The 14,736-nt window shown below is 39.4% G+C and overlaps 1 protein-coding gene across 1 annotated transcript in view; it reads left to right on the forward strand.

Annotated features, from left to right (window-relative positions):
• The window catches only part of LOC136886572 (hemolymph lipopolysaccharide-binding protein-like), a 43,357-nt gene that overhangs the window by 2,052 nt on the left and 26,569 nt on the right, over nt 1–14,736 (forward strand). Inside the window, exon 2 of the mRNA XM_068230453.1 lies at nt 6,207–6,332. Coding sequence (XP_068086554.1) covers nt 6,207–6,332 — 126 coding nt within the window. The remainder of the gene's footprint in view (nt 1–6,206; nt 6,333–14,736) is intronic.

The following is a 14,736-nucleotide window of genomic DNA, read 5'->3' on the forward strand; positions in this document are numbered from 1 at the left end:
TTGATCTACTTTCACAGCATCGACACAGTAATTAACATACAAGAAAACACCGCCGTCCAGTAAAATTGCCTTTCGGTATCCGCTTTTACTCATAATATGACCAGATAATGCTCCACCTGCTCTACTGCACTGGTTTTGCTTTCTTGAAATGTAGGCAACAATTCTAGTCCAACAGCCCTCTCTTACCTGTACCGCCCTGTTAATACGCCTTGCAAAGGTAATAGCGACGCAGTCCATTCGACCTCCCGGATAGAAAATATCTGCTCTATCTTGCTTGATCCCTGCTAGTTGATCCTCACGGAAATGACTTTTCCTAAACACAAATTTTCTTCTATCAGAAGAGTTTGACATTTTGAACATGGGTCCAGTGTAAAGATAAAAAATACTTTCCTTAGCTTCCGCGCACCGCATGTAAAGCTGGGGATACTATAGAGACTCTGAATTAATTTAGTACAGCTCCTACATGCAAGCAGCCAAGTAACTGGTGAAGTGCTCCGAGATAAATAGGTAGTTACATCCAACTTCGGCACATTTAGAGAAGATGTATGGTAGAATACTAGAGGAAAAGTTGTAGGTATTACTGGCATTTATGTTCACTGTATCGATATTGTGGCCTCGTTAAGTTGTATATGCTGTCACCTGTGTGAAATACCTTGAACCGTCAGATATTCTAGTAGTTTGTCTTTCTGGGACAAGATGTCCCTATCATCGATTTTGTTCTGCTCGTTGTTGTTGAAAGCACATTAACAACCCGAATGGAAGTTGGTATTTGGAACTTGGGTAAGCTATCGCCAGTCAGTTTTACTTTCAATCATTCAGAAGTTATCAAATCTGTCAATAATTTCATCAGCCTATCAAATTATGTGATATCAAATAGATTATCCAATCGAAATGTATAAAAATTTATCCTTCCAGAAACAGCGGCTGTTACTCTATTTAAAGAGTGAATTTTTGAGCTAAGGTTTCTTGTACTGATTGACTTGTGTGTGGTGAGGCAGTAGCCTGAACATGAGCTAATTAACAAGGTATGGCAGAGCATAAATATGTGAATCTCGGGAGGATTTCGATGTTTATAGCAAGCATGCGTCTATTAGGGTGTCGGAATTTCTGTAAAATACATGTAGGGCTTATACTCTGGTGTTCGGTTTCCTTAATATAGAGAGGGTAACCAGGTAATACCAACCCCGTGGGTAAAATATCCCTTCTGCATTAAGGGTCTGTGATGTCAGACAATTGTGAATAATGTATTATACTGCCCCGAAAACAGGCGTATTGTAAAATCATTGTGAACTAGAATCGAGGGTTCGAGCCCAGTCTAATGTAAAACTAGAAGGTACGGCTTCTTTCGATTCTGTGTATCGTTTGCAAAACCATTTACGAATTGGATGTCAGGGTTCAAGCCCCGACCTATGTAATGTGCTCTGGGTGGCTTCTCTACGTGAAGTATGAGTTTTCCATTTGTAAAGACTAGCACGAGTCATCAGACTGTGACAGATATGAGTCCTTTCCCCAGATATGTTGCTAAATATCAGAGCTTTCGAGCTCCTCATTGTACATTTCTCGAGTGTCGAAATTCCATTTCTTGGTTCACGTTCAAAGAGTTAGAAAGGAAAGAAAATACAATTCCGAATATATTGTATTGGTAAATATCACCTGTGCGCCTTACGTTCTCTGCCCCATGCAAGTAACTCCAATCAGTGTTCAGTGAGAAATTACCACAGGACGAGTTCCCCGCGCAATAGTTACTTGGATTAGATGGGGCTGTAGTCTTGCTCCGTTATAGAAATATAGGCCACGACAGGGAGAAAATGCAGCAAGGGACGTGGAATGGTCAGATAATTTAAGATATACCTAGTTATTTGTTATTTATTATGCAATCTTCCTGCAACAGCTGCAGGTTGCCCAAAGACAAAGAGTACCTTCACAACAATAATGGATGTGGATACAATAGATAATGTGATCGTATGATAAATGTAGGCAGTCGAGTGAGGCATGTCAAACATTTATTACAGGTCCGCAAGCATGGTTCTTGAAGATCATGATGGACTTATTGAGTGTGGTAATGGCGATGTTATAGATAAAATCTCTATTTAGCCCAAAGGTATTGCAGAAGTTGACAAGAAATGTAGGTATGGTCCCTCGAGCACCTAACATCAAACCGATTACAGAAATGGATGAGAGCTTATATTTTCGCTTGTAGAAGTCCACTGTTCCTTCATAAATTCTTCTTTTTTTCTGCATCGACCTCTTCCGGCTGGTTTTCGTTGGTATCAAATCTAATTGTTGGATCAATGATGAAACCTTCAGAACAGGATGACTTAAAAGCAATATTGTCAATGCGTCGGTTGCTTCCTCTGTTGGAGAGACCGTGTACTTCTTCAGAGACATTATAACCTTGTCCTCTCAGAGCGTTAGCTATCATTGATCTGGCTACATTATGACGTGAGGTGCGTAGTAATTCACCATGTGGACAGGCTCTCAGGACACGTGAAAGAGTTTCGAACTCTCTGTGGCAACGCCGACAGAGGCTGTTGCCCTGGGATCTGCCAGGTACAGTACGCACAGCAGAAACATTGGCGTTCATTTTTATTGCATCACGCCATTCACTGCAAGACAATCCTTTATGGTCACGAATCCATGTATTCGCTGGAGTATACTGTTTAAATAGGACTACACCTTTGCCTTTATGCTCTTTCTTGCTCCAGTTGTCGAAAGCTCTTCTTCTCAATTCGAGTCGGACTTTCTTTGTATCTACAAAACCATGTCTTTTGTCTCGAATAGATTCTGTTTCTGCAACATTCAATGCGGCGAGGCTTCTGCTGATTTCTTGACATAGGTCTCTCGTTGAGTGTAGAAAATTATTATTGGAAGATTTCAAAATTTTGAATACATTAATATGTTGTAGATATATTTCCCATGATACACAAAATAAACCCAGACCTTTAAATTTCATTTCAGCGTATATCATATCATTCGGGACATCCATGAGAAGTTGCAACATTTCCTTTAATGCCCCCCATAACCATAATATCGGCGTCATTTGTAAATTTGACTGGAATCTTTTGTGGTGGTACTGTCTGAAATTTATATACCAAACTGGGACAGATTGAAGTGTTTATGATTAAAAATTTTTGATCGCAATGCAAAAGTGGTGAAGAAATGAGGAGCTCTAGGGTGTTTTTGAGCTTATTTAGGACCTCGACGGGCTGGAAAGTAATTTCATTGGAAAAATTTACACCTAAATATTTGATAGATCCTCCTTTCTTCAGACATGGTATCTGTTTTTCATCTTCCGTGAATAGTTTTCTTCTGATAGGTGACCATGTTTGATGCATATTCCTTTACATTTTCCAATATTGATACTAAGTCCAATTTCTTGTAGTTGATGTATGGCCGCATGAGCAAGTACTAAAGCTGACTCAGAATCTTTTCCGACAATAACTACATCATCAGCAAAACTTAATACTGTTATAGCTTCACAATCTGGACTCAACTGAAAGCCATACTGGGTAGATATCGACGTTTCGCTGAGGTCATCCAGAATATGATTGATGGCGAGATTGGACAGGATTGGCGACAGAGAAGAATCTTGCATAACTCCCCTGCTTATCAAGAGAGGTCTTGTTTTGCTTCCCTGCGTCTGAAATTGTGTGACATTTCCTGTTTGCAGATTCATGATGAAATTCGTAAGTTTGGTTGGAACTGGTAACGACTTTAGTGTCTCATTTAAATGGGCATGACCAACGTTGTCAAAGGCTTTCTGGATATCTAAGAATATAGCAGTCAGATTAGCTTGTTTGTTTTTGGCTTCACAGAGAAGAGAGTCGAGTATCGCAGTGTGGACATGCGTTCCAGAGGAGTTAGTAAATCCTCGTTGATTGGGGTTTAAGACAACATGTTCACGAAGACGCCTGTCAGGGACCCGCTCAATACTACTGAACAGATTGTGATAGGTCTCCATTTCTTAATATTGAGTGTATCTCCACCTTTATGAATTAGAACAGTCCTGGCCTTTTTGAAGATAGAAGGTACAACCCCAGTTTTCAACATACGTGTGGCAATGTGAGATATTATGTCGACTGCAATATTGTCTTTGATAACTCTGACGAGGACGTGGTCTGGACCGGGTGATGTGTCTACGGCTATATGATTAACAGCAAAGCTGATATCATCTGGGCTTATAGTGTCATTAAATAAAATGTCAATTTGTTCCCTATCAATATCACTTGTATGAGATGGGTATTCGGATCAAATCATGTCATTAGGTTGCCCGAGAATTTCAGAGAAATAATGAAATATTTCATCCGAAGGAATTTTACAGTTTTCGGCATTGGAATTTAAAACAGACCTTTCTACGCTGATTGTAAAAGTGGTACTGGGTAAGCTGATATTTGTATTTTTCGCGGCGTTTTATTCGGTCCCGTTTTGTTGCCCGTTCAGGGTTGGTTGTCTGTTTATATTTCCTTTGGTTGTCTGTGGTTTGTATATTTTTCTTATACTGGTAGTATTTCCGTGACGGATGTTTGGGGCCAGGAAGTAGATCAATCGCAGAGGCCAAGAACTCACACCAAATGTTAATCTCATGGTCAAATTGCTCGTCTGTCAAACTGTTTACAAAACTACTTCGCCACTGCATCATTTTCTGCTTAAATTCATACGGTAGTGTGTTGACATCTTTAGTTTCTGTGTTAGCATTAGGGTCACTTTCTTGAACGATTGTTTCGACATTTTGAGAGGGATCAACCCTCTGTAGATTTCTAGAGACTAAAATTTGACGGTAAATATCAGGATGAGCTCTGCTGATGTGTATTTTGACCCCACGGGAACTGGAGTAATGACATCCGCAGTGTGGACACTGACAATTTATGTTGTCAAATGCCTGATTTGAAGAATTCGCACTGTGTCTAGCTGATAAATTTGTATGAAGAGTTTGAGATGCCTGAGGAATTCCTGAATTGACGTGCAATTGTTCACTATCTACCAATGATGAGTCCTGAGATAGTAGCTCGTGAGCTCTTGCTATGTGTATGTTAATGCCCCTCTTTGTAAACTTTCTGTGACATATCTTGCATTCAATAAATTTAGGCGCAGCACTTGAAGTGCTTGATGCTTTCTGAGATTCGACCATGCTCTGGAGTGTTTGGCTAATCTGTAATAATGCTGTTTTTGAATGATAGATCTTACCGAGTCAGATGGTTCTCTCCACTGCTAACACAAAGGTAAATAGCTGATATGAAGTGTCAGAATAATAATAATAATGCTTATATATCGTCATATGCTCAACGACAGTGGTACTGAAAACAACCAACGAAGCCGTCATAGAAGGTACCTCACAATGTTATCACGGAGGTTGTACATTGGTAATGTAACAGAGGAAAATCAGATGCAGACCTTTAAAAGAATCTATACTATATCATAAAGGTTCTACCGCAGTACTTCCATACAGTTAATTATATTGTAAGATTTGTTATATAAATTCAATATATATCCAATCAAATGTCCAAATGCAGCACCTAACCTAGATTGTTGGTATCGTATGTAAGCAGATTAGACTCTTTAGCCACAAACAATATGGTCACGAGATGATAAAATTCTTACTCATAAGGGCCTAAAGACTGCCAATTGTCCTAAATGGAGATTTTCTTAGTTAATCTTCAAAATATTCGAGATATAGAATAACATAGCAACCATTCGATGAACGTAAACAAACAATACGCGTGCTCACCTATAAGAATACGACAAAACAACTATAAACGCAGAAAACGACATAATACACAATGTAAACTATAAAACATATTTCAAAATATCATCAAGACCAGAAAAACTATACTAAACATGAATATTAACCGTAATAAAATGTCAATATATCAAGATCGGGAAGTGTCTCTTGACTAATGAAGCTCTCATGATGATGGTAACTAACAAATAGTTAGGATCAAGTTCATAAATCCTGTCAGAATACATAAAACTGCACCGGGAAACAGACGATTACATTACACAGGTAAATATTGCACGCTGTTTTCTTAACTGACCATCAAAGGTTTCAAACGGGGCTGAACATCTAAGGTCATGTGTTTATTTGACTGAGGTTGGACAGATGAAACCGAAATCAGTTTTCTGCCTTGAAGTACCAAATTTTCTGTCACAACCTCCTTTGGAATGTCCCTTCAGTCATAGATAACTGTTGAACTCTGTACCTGTTCCAGGTTCTCTTGCCCCTGATGCTGGCAGTTTCACTGGCGAGCGCAGATCACTGTGCATCGTCTGTGGGCTCTAAGTTGGACGTGTCCGTGCATGGCCGCAAGAACGCCAGTGGACATTGGATGATAACGGTACCGTGTGTTCTCAATTGCAGAGTTGTGCTTCTGTGTTGGATGGATAATATTTTATGTTATCAATACGTGTTTCTTAGTGCTTTGTATTCAAAATGTTTGCATGCGCCATTCGAATTTAACCCAACTTTCAAACCACAGTTTGTGGAAATAATCTGATAGGTACTTGATATCATAGTGTATCAAACCACTGTCTTCGTGATATACAGGCCGTTCTGTGTCTCTGATGACGTCACGCAAAGAGGCGAACTATTTACTCCGTCCGACCATGCAATAAAAGGACATAACATGTCTCTACTTTTTAATTATGAAATATTCACAAATGTTGATTTAATACAACAGGTGAGATCATTACCAACTCTAATCGCATGACAACTCGTAAGTCAGGTCTATGCAATTTTATCTAAGTAGGTTTGAAGTGTGATTTACACGGTCGAAGCTTGAGAGTTTTCTCTTCAGTGTACCCAACAAATAATTATTATGCATTAACAGGAATACGGAGACAATAAACGCACAAATGGTTCAGGGAGGACACGAAATAAGTGAGGTAGTTTGATTATTTGATTATGTTTTATTCCACCATTAATCAGAGATATCAGGGTTCGAATCCATGTGTTGCATGTATTCGAGATTTTTTATTCTAGACTGAAGAGAGATATCAGGGTACGAATTCATGATTAATTTTTTCTGTTATGGAGACTATTGTGTTTGCGCAATAGAGTTGATGTTATATTCGAGAAATAAGGGGAGAGAGGTAGTTTCCAGTTGAGTTTTATTCCGTGCAATCACCGTCTGCCTGCGTGTCAATCTCTATTGTTTTCATCCTCCTAAGATATATTTAAAACCGAGCTAAGTTTCTCTGTTCAGAACACGGGCGAATGTATGCTGACTATTCAGATCTTTACAAAAATACATGTATATCTGAAATGTACAAGTAATGTAAGGTAGCAACAGACTGTGTATGTTGCTCTTGGTAGAGGGCACAGCACAATTCTCCTCTGTAACAGGATTGATTGTCGACATGTTTTATCTTGTTGAGGAGGGGAGGTCACGCGTCGGATGGAGACGTAAAGACTTGCACAAGATGGCGACTGGAAGGGGCGGATATCACAAAATATGTAAGGATCGGAAAGTGGATCTCAAATGTGGTGTTGGGACGGGGCATCCGTTCAATCTGTTAAGACGCCAATTGTACAAGATGGCAGCTATAAACAGCTCCTCGTGAGAGGGCCTAGGGGTCCTTGCGCAGGATGGCGGCTGCTCTTGTGGGACGGCTTAGGGACGCTTGCGCAAAAAGGCGGATATATAGAGGGTCTTATAAGACAGCCTAGGGACGATTGCAAAAAATGCCAGCCATACGCGGTATTTTAAGAAGAAAGATGCCGGCTATGCGCAATTGCACAAGATGGCGTCTCTACATGGGTTCTTATGGAGAAAGATGACGGCTATGTTCGATTGCGCAAGATGGCGGCTATACATAGGCTTGGCTATATATGGGCTATTATAAGCAAGCCTAGTGCTATAAGTAATACGTTGATTACATTTAAACCCCTAGCAATCGAACAAATTATCGGATACACATGTAACTTGAAATTCCGGCTCGGAAATATACTATTTGAATCTGCTGGCATGGGTTATAACCATGCAGCTCACGCGGAAAGTGAAATGTAAGCATGTAACTTGAAATTTCGTTTCGGAAATGTACTATTTGAATCTGTTGACATGGATTATAAGCTTGTAACTCATGCGGGAAGTGAAATACGAAATACATAACTTACAATTAAGCCCCTACCAGTCGGATTTTTTTGCATAAACATGTAACATGAACTATCGGTTCGGAAGCATATAATTTAAATCTGTTGGCATGGGTTATAAGCTTGTAGCTTACGCAGGAGCGAGAAATAGCCGAAAGAATTCGTGCTACACACATGATAGGGAATGGAACTCATGGGTTACATCGTATTAGAAAGGCGAAGGATAAAATGACTCTTCCTTCTCCTCCCATTTTTCCTAGGGATAAAGGGCTAAAGGGCTAAAGACAACTTATTAGAAGTGCAAAAGGGTAAAATGACTCTTCGTCCTCCTAGGGTTAAAGGGATAAATAGCTAATGGTCTAGTGGATAAAGGGAAAACGGGCAAACGTTATAAAGTGCGAAAGGGCTTAAATTTTTGTAGGATTTAGGGTGCCTCTCCTCTCTTTATCTGGGCTTGAGACCGGCTCTACAGCTAGAGGCTAAGTTAACACCCTAAGGAAGTGAAAAGTTTGGAAAAGAGTCTGTACCAATATAGGTAATCGATCTACTATATGCTACAGGAAGATGATTCAGGTGAGAGTGAAGGAGAGGTCTTGGAATGTAGGAAGGTGTTTAGGCTGTCGAGAGAGCGTTTACAGGTAAGGTCTTTACTTGGAAGAGCTATTACTCAATGATACCTGCACAACGTACTTCTTGTTGAATTTCGAAAATATTTCTTATACTTTATGTAACCAGCATCTTGATAGGCTCTTAGAAGTTGCAAACGTTTTACGAGTAGGTTGGGGTCGTTACAGTATCTTACGTCTACATGTTGTGAACTTTAAACCAAATGCAGGCATTTGATGTGCAGGGACTTGTTTTAATTTAATACGAGCTTCAGCAGTAGCGTTTCCAGGTACAAACTTAACTTGTTTCGGTAGCAATGGGCGTTGAAATGTTCTTCTACATTACCTTGTATCTCTTTTCGAGATGTTTGCACTGCGACAGAACGTGTAGTAGACTTAGAAAATGAAGTAAAATCATAGAGCTGTAATGTCAATGAAACCTTGAAATCTTCTTCTTCTTCTTTTCCTTTATTATCACTATTATTATCAGCATCGTTATCCTTATTATCATAATCATGACATTGCCTCGAAATGTGCGCTTAGTAACAGAACTTCTAGCAGGCCAAGACTACAAGGGAGAATTAAACATCTCTCGCAGAGGTGTACTTTTAAAAAAATAAGTCAGTGTTTGATTGACTGCGGTTTAGCTCTTTGTATTTTCTTCCCGACAATGCTACATTACAAGCGGCTTCTTGACGTTGAGCGTTGTATGCGTTCCTGAACTCTCTTCTACAATGTTTGCATTGAAAAATTGTCCTACTTGATATCTCATGACGTTTCTTGTGATAGTCTAGGGAAAATGTTTTTCCACACTCTTTGCTAATATAGCTAGAAATAGGATTTTAGATGAAGGAATTTACCTTCTGCTAACAGATTTTTCTTTAAAAGATACAAGTTAAATCTACTAAACACTTGTTACTCTCTACTTCGGTGATGCGAACAGCTTAACGATTAACAGTAAACTAACACAAAAGCGTATAACCAAGGTAGTAACAGTGAGTTTCAGCCCCTTCAAGATGGCGGCAGTGAGGTTAGCGATATTCTGTTGTTTAAAATTCCACGCTCACGTGGTTAAAGATGGCAGCTGTTATCTTGACAGGTGTCAGAAAGCACGTGTATGATGAATTCCGCGCCACGACGTACGTAAGGTGGCAGCAATGGGTTTTGGCGTTGAAAATATGCCAGCAGTGATGTTAGCGAAGTTCTATTGTCCTTAAAAGTGATGTTTGGGTCCGTCAAGATGACATGTATCACCGTGACAGTTATTACAAAAGCACGTTGCGAAGCTCGTGGCATTGTTTACAAAGAAGAGCATGTGGTCGTGACGTTACGGACACATGGTATGCTGCGCCAGCACCCGAAGTTCATAATCCACGCCGATGTGGTTAGAACTTGTCAAAAACACGTGAATTTTAAATTTCGTATGCCTTCGTCGTTAAGATGACAGCTGCTATCTTAGCATGTCCTATCCATGAGCACCTCAAACGCTACAAGTTCTTTTACTACGCACACATTTCGAGATAAAGAGAGAGAAGATCACGATTATAATAATAAGGATAACGAAGCTGATAATAATGGAAAAGGAGAAGAAGAAAAAGATCTCAATATTTCATTGACATTAGAGTTCTATGATTTTACCTTATTTTCTAAGTCTACTGCACGTTCTGTCACCGTGCAAACACCTCAAACAGAGATGCAAGATAAAGACGTAGAAGAAAATATCAACGCTTCATTGCTATCAAACAAGTTAAGTTTATACCTGGAAACGCTACTGCTGAAGCACGTATTACATTAAAACAAGTCCCTACACATCAAATGTCTGCATTTGGTTTAAAGTTCACAACAAGCCTCTGTTATCCCATGTAGACGTAAGATACTGTAAAGACCCCAACATAATCGTAAAACGTTTGCAACTTCTAAGAGCTTATCAAATGCTGGTTACATAGAGTATAAACAATATTTTTCAAGTACAACAAGAACTACGTTGCACAAATATCATTTAGTAATAGCTATTCAAAGTAAAGACCTTTCCTGTAAGCTCTCTCTCGGCAGCACAACAGCCTAAACATCTTCCTACATTTCCAGCTCTCACATAAGTCATCCCTCTGTAGCACATAGTAGATCGATTACCTATATTAGTACAGACACTTTCTTCAATATTCTGACTTCCTTAGGGTGTTAACTCCGCCTCTAGCTGTACAGCCGGTCTCAAGCCCGGATAAGGAGAGAAGAGGCATCCTAAATCCTACAAAAATATAAGCCCTTTCGCTCTTTAGAACGTTTGCCCGTTTTCCCTTTATCCACTAGCCCATTAGCTATTTAGCCCTTTAACCCTAGTAGGACGAAGAGTCATTTCACCCTTTTGCACTTCTAATAAAATGTCTTTAGCCCTTTCGCCCTTTATCCCTAGGAAAAATGGGAGGAGGAGGAGGAGGAAGAGTAATTTTACCCTTTTTCCCATCTAATAAGATATGACACCTGAGTTCCGTTCCCTATCATGTGTGTAACACGAATTTGTTTCGGCTATTTAGCTCCTGCATAAGCTACAAGCTTATAACCCATGCCGACAGATTGAAATTATATGTTTCTGAGACGATATTTCATGTAACATGTTTATGTAATAATTTTTTCGACTGCTAGGGGCTTAAATGTAAGCTATGTATTTCTTATTTCACTTTTCACATGAGCTACATGATTATAACCCATGCCAACAGATTCAAATAGTATATTTACGAATCGAAATTTCAAGTTACAGGTTTATCCGATAATTAATTCGACTGCTAGGTGATTAAATTTAATCAAAGTATTCCTTATTGCACTAGAGGGTCTTATAAGAGCCCATGTATAGCCGAGCCTATGTATAGCCGCCATCTTGTGCAATCGCCCATAGCCGTCACCCTTCTCCATAAAAGTCCGTGTATAGCCGGCATCCTGCACAAACGCCCCCTAGGCCGTCTCATAACAGCTGCAGCCATCCTGCGCAAGCGACGCTATGCCGTGTATAGCCACCATCTTGTTCAATTGGCGTCGGGAAGGGCATCTTGCTGTAAAACTACGGGCAGTCCCTTCAAGATAGCGAAAGTAAGGTTAGATTCGCTCTCTTATGCAAAATCCGCAAATCGGCATTTCTCACCTACTATACTAGGGGTAAATCACCTTGCATTAGAACGTGCATTGCTACACTAATAGACCTCGTGTGCTGACTCAGCTAAAAAAGTACTGAGTCATTTCCGCGATTTGAACTGTCTTTGCTCCTCTACTGTCTCATTATCTTAATAACAGCAGTTTACGTAAATTCTGATATGATAAGTTTGAAGAAGAAATATTCACTATACTTAAATTAATGTTAAGTTATGCCTTTCAACAGTCACAATTATCCACAGAATCCTCCCAATCCTTATGAATTACAATCGCAAATACAACTTGTAACATTCGCTTAGCTCATCTCAATTGATCAGCTGATGGGTTGGCGCGCTTTCCACAGTACGACCTGTATATTATGAAGGCACTGATCAAACCCAAACCTGATTTACATTTGCTAACCACTAACGGATTTAAGAAGAGACAAGGAATAGCAGTGAAGTATCCCATAGCAGAAGTAATTACTTACATGTGTAGTGTTATCGCTGGGACTTAGGCAAGCAATTTAAATTATATCTGCTTTTTTTCCTAATCGGCTTGCCCCAAGACATGCAGTCTGCTTGTTCGCGACATGGTCGCCGGATGCGCTAGGACTTAGGAGTTAGCAGAATTAATACTCACAGACTCTACTCTAAGGGGGATGTGGATTTGACCATTGACTTCAGTCGAGAAATCTCTGTACTGAAATCAACTAAATTATGCTTCTTTTGGGTTCGCCTACTGATTGCGAAGTTTGTTGGTGTGTTTTACATATGTGATTGTGTTGTCCTCCGTGGCTGAGATTTTTATGACAATGTTTTCACTGAATTCTTACGTTTAGCTGTCAACAAGACGACAGCCATCTTGTTATAGTTTCTTGTTTGTCGTTGATTGTAAAATTTCTCCTTGAAAGGTATACTGTGTTAGTTAACACCACCTAGGTGTCCTTTACACCGACTAAGGAACGGTAGCCATGTTTTGTTAGTATTCAAGCATCGTACATTTTCCAGTATGATTTTCAACGTTTAAGTTACTGGAATGAAAGGATATAAGAATGTTTAATCAACTGTATCTGAACTAAAGCACGAAAATAATCATCAAGCAGGTAGAAGAAAATGCCAGTATTAGAAAAGGAGTTAGACAAGGTTGTCCCCGATCAACGTATTTATTTAATACTAGCTGATGTACCCGTGCTTCGCTACAAAATTCTACATTGCACACATCATTCTAGGTTAAGTAGTGTACACGTTGTAAGCAAGATTGTATTGCATAGCTCTTAACGTTACCCTAGAAATGCGACGGGGAGGTCACCAAAGTCTTCTCATATGAAGACTGGGTTAGGGAACTTTCATTGTAATGTTAGGCCCGTTTACCTACCATCAGTCACAATCAGGTTGGGAAGCTTTCATTATAATGGCAGACACTCACTTCTACCTGCCTTTTTACATCCTCAGAAAGATTGTCTTAGTGGTTTTTCCCAACTGAAATTAACATACGTCATTACAATGATGTCGGTAGGAACGGCGCCATTAAAAGCAATGCTATTATATGAAATACTCGAGCAAATGAAAAACCGAACATTTTCTGACCTTCAACGAAAAGTTCTACGCCACTGATCTAACAGTCCAAAATTCCTGAGCTGGAATGGCCAAGCCGCAGACAGCCGTGGTCCGTGAACACTCTTCGTTTTCTCGGTGGGTGCGATGGTGGTCGAATAGTGGGAGAGTCCCAGGGCGAAAATTATTCCCTTTTACTAATCTGTTTCCTAGGAGTAGTCGATGAGTCGGGAAATCTCAATTCACTACACTGGTGGCGGAAAAATCTATCTGACTTGGAGGAAAATTTCTTCTCCAAGCCACAGGAGAACAATTTTCACTGCTAATTTGGAATAAAGTGAATATAGAATCTAATAAAAGTGAAGAGGGAGAAGCTTTTCTTAAGAAACGGCTCTTTTCAGGGTTGAAGTTTGTGTTATTTAGTGAATTGTGGTGCTATAATTTGGAATATGCCTAATTATCATTCTAGTCCAGGCCATAATACTACTACTACTAATAAGTAAGCCTCTGCCTTAGGCCTAAGTGTGCAACTGCTCATTCAAAACAGCGCGTCATAGCAGGAACCGAACAGGTGGAATACTATGATGAACCAGTGTGTTACGTATCAGCAGTATCAGAAAATGTATGAACCAGAGGAATGAAATGCTAAAGGAGAAAGATTTCAAACTCCCCAGCTCTTTTCCGCCAATATTCAGTCAGTCTGTTATACTCGGTACACAGTAGTAATCCCATCTATCGGATATGAGTGGCGGCATAAGGGACGAAGAACATCACAACAAACAATGGTCAATGTAATGATATTGCTGATCAATGTTATACGCTTTCGACATTTTAGGCCTTCACATTTAGTTTTCTTCTGACTCTGAAATACCACTGTTATCACAGTCGGTAGGTAAAACTGAATGATATATAAAATGATCGGAAATTGTATTCTCTATAACATTTCTTACGTAGTACTTTTCGATAGGGCCAGTAACATAGGTATTTAAAAATTAAATTTTGGGCACCTCCCCGTAAAATACATTTTCATCCAGCTTAGCCTGTAGTTTTATTCCCAATTCTCTATACCGATTTTCATTAAATTATGTTAACCCAATTTCTCGTGGCTCGGCGTTGATATGGACTCAGAAACAAAAAAAAAAGTATGAATATTTCTGTTATCACAGCTGGTACGGTAAAAATGTATGACAGAAATGATCGGAAATTCAATTCAATAAAACTTTAGTTATGTAGTATTTATCGATAGGACCAATAATAATATAAATATTGGAGAATTAAATTTTAGGCCAACCCCTAAACTATCATTTCATTCAGCGTGAATTAAATTATTTATAGCCTAGATTGTAGTGGCCCATCCACGGACTTTACA

The sequence above is a fragment of the Anabrus simplex genome, chromosome X, assembly GCF_040414725.1.
Source record: "Anabrus simplex isolate iqAnaSimp1 chromosome X, ASM4041472v1, whole genome shotgun sequence".
NCBI classification, from domain to species: domain Eukaryota; kingdom Metazoa; phylum Arthropoda; class Insecta; order Orthoptera; family Tettigoniidae; genus Anabrus; species Anabrus simplex.